The 2,350-nt window shown below is 48.9% G+C and overlaps 1 protein-coding gene across 1 annotated transcript; it reads left to right on the forward strand.

Moving 5' to 3' along the window:
* Positions 1 to 1,191: 1,191 nt before the first annotated feature.
* LOC123177235 (uncharacterized) lies at positions 1,192 to 2,070 on the forward strand. Its single transcript, XM_044591100.1, has one exon. It carries the CDS (start codon positions 1,504 to 1,506, stop codon positions 1,876 to 1,878), a length of 375 nt encoding a protein of 124 aa, XP_044447035.1. The 5' UTR covers positions 1,192 to 1,503; the 3' UTR covers positions 1,879 to 2,070.
* Positions 2,071 to 2,350: the final 280 nt, after the last annotated feature.

Genomic DNA, 2,350 nt, shown 5'->3' on the forward strand with positions numbered 1-2,350 from the left:
GAAAGGGCTTTTCTTAACTACTGCCAGAGCAAAAAAAGAAAAAGAAGAAAAAACAATGGACAAGAGTGCAGTGACAAAATAATGACTGATTGACTAAGTGACAGCACAAAAGTGATTCATATATACACTTCAGCATTTCTATTTCACCTGTTACAAAATATATGGCCTATAAGCTTTGTCCTAAGTTAGTTTCTTTTAAAATTTACCCAAATTTACGGGAAAAAAATTCATTTTTAATATTGAACAAATACAACATAAACACACTTCATAATGTATCTATGTCATTTGCTTCACTCGTGGGGGCCTCCTCGTTGTTCATCTATATGTCGGTTAGTGCAACACCCCCGCCCCTACCGGCAGACATCCTCAAAGTCCCTCTCTGGTGCCTCAACCATAAACCCTTACTCCCGGCTAAGGCTGTTAGAAACACAATCTGAATTGGATCGGAACCCTTAAGGTAGGATTGTAAATTGTAGGATCATAAGTAACAGAATCTTAATCGTAGATTCTATCAACTAGAATCAGAGAATCAGTCCAACAAATATGGATAAATTTGTAGAATCAGATGAAAAAAATCGCGATTATTGCAGCCTTGGTCTCTGCTAAGCTCCTCCTCATCTCCACCACCATCGGGCGGGAAAAAAAATCAGCGGAGTGCATTCACAAAATAATCGGCTGATGAAGCCCAACAATGTTCAGTTGAGTAAGTAACAGCAAAACGTGCTTATCCATGTGTTCCATCAGTTAGGTTCCACTTGCACATTGACAGAAGCAAGGAAAGAACGGGCCAGCATAGTGGGATATTAAGGTGTGCGTAGGGAACCAGCTGGTGGTGATCTTTGCCTGTGATCCAGGGCAGAGATGAATTCCTCCGCGCACCTAACTCCAACTTGGAAGTGATCAAGGTCAATCCACACATGCATGATCAATTATACTGTATGTATCATCGAAGTCACGAAATGGTAATCAAAGATGGTCTACTCGAAGACTAAAGCGCGCGGAGATTTGCTCATAGTCCTCAGACATATTAAATTGGACGACACGCAGAGCTGGACGAAATGTTCTTGTCGATCATGTTCCCTTCTCGTCAGGGCAAATTAAACCAGGCGAGGAACAAGTAGTAGTGCACTAGCATACGTAGTACCTGATGGAAATAGGAGTAGCTAAGTGTAAACGGGCTCAAAAAACACAGGCAACACGGCATACACCTGGTGGATGTGTCACCCAAGAATGCTACACCCGCTCGGTGAGCGGGGGTACGTGCGTGACTCCATGTGACAAAACAAACTGTTCGTCGCTCGGGTCGCGGTCGCCACACAGCGAGAGCCAGGGTGCCCTGGGCCTCCCAAACGATGTATAAATGGACCTACCGTTGCACACACAACACAAAGCACAGCACGAAAAGCACAAGCGAACCTGATTCTTCTTCTTCCAGATCAACCAGTCCAAGAAAAAGAGCCCGCCGTGGTTTTCTAGCTAATAATTCAACTTCCTGAGCTAGACATGGAGGCGGTGGAGTTGTCGGCGGTGGTGAGCTGCGAGTGCTGCGGCCTGGGGGAGGAGTGCACCGGCGAGTACATAGTCCGCGTGAGGGCCTACTTCGGGGGCCGGTGGCTGTGCGGGCTGTGCTCCGAGTCCGTCAAGTACGAGGCCGGCCGCAGCAAGCGCGCGGCGGCGATGGGCGTGGAGGAGGCCGTGCGGGCGCACATGGCCTTCTGCCGCATGCTCAGGCGCGGCGGACCCGCGGAGCGCGTCGCCGAGGGCATGTGCCAGATGCTTAGGCGGCGCACCGCGTGCGGAAAGTGCCAGGTGGCCATGCCATCGTCCTCATCGCGGACGACGCCGGCGCCGGTGGCGCCGCTGTCGATCGGTTTCTGAATCTCTCATCGAGCCTTTGTCCAAGAGGACGCACGCACGGGCCGGCGGCGACCGCCCGCCTGCGTTGATGTCTGGCTCTTTATTTTCATAAGTGAATGCTTCGGCGTACGTCTTCCTCCTCGCCTCAGAGCGCAAGCTAGCTACCTATATAGTACTCCGGAAACTACGCACAAGTGTTGGAGTTCATTTCTATGTGTAAGTTTCTGTCGATCGATCCGATGAAACTTAATTACCGTACGAGGTTTAATTTGTGTATATACGAAGTTAAATCAAGTTCGATTAATCATCTCCCGAGGATCTTGATGAAGAAACCTATCGGCCGGCTTCTGCCGAGCTATTCTTGGCAGTCAATTATATATTAATCCATCGGTGCGATCGATCTGCTTCCAAATTCTTTCTTCTCCCCTATTGGTGGTGATGAGAATGATCTTGCTTGCTCTTGTTGATCGGGACGGTTTCTTTGCGCACCTCA

Source organism: Triticum aestivum, unplaced genomic scaffold (assembly GCF_018294505.1).
Source record: "Triticum aestivum cultivar Chinese Spring unplaced genomic scaffold, IWGSC CS RefSeq v2.1 scaffold28523, whole genome shotgun sequence".
Lineage (NCBI taxonomy): Eukaryota > Viridiplantae > Streptophyta > Magnoliopsida > Poales > Poaceae > Triticum > Triticum aestivum.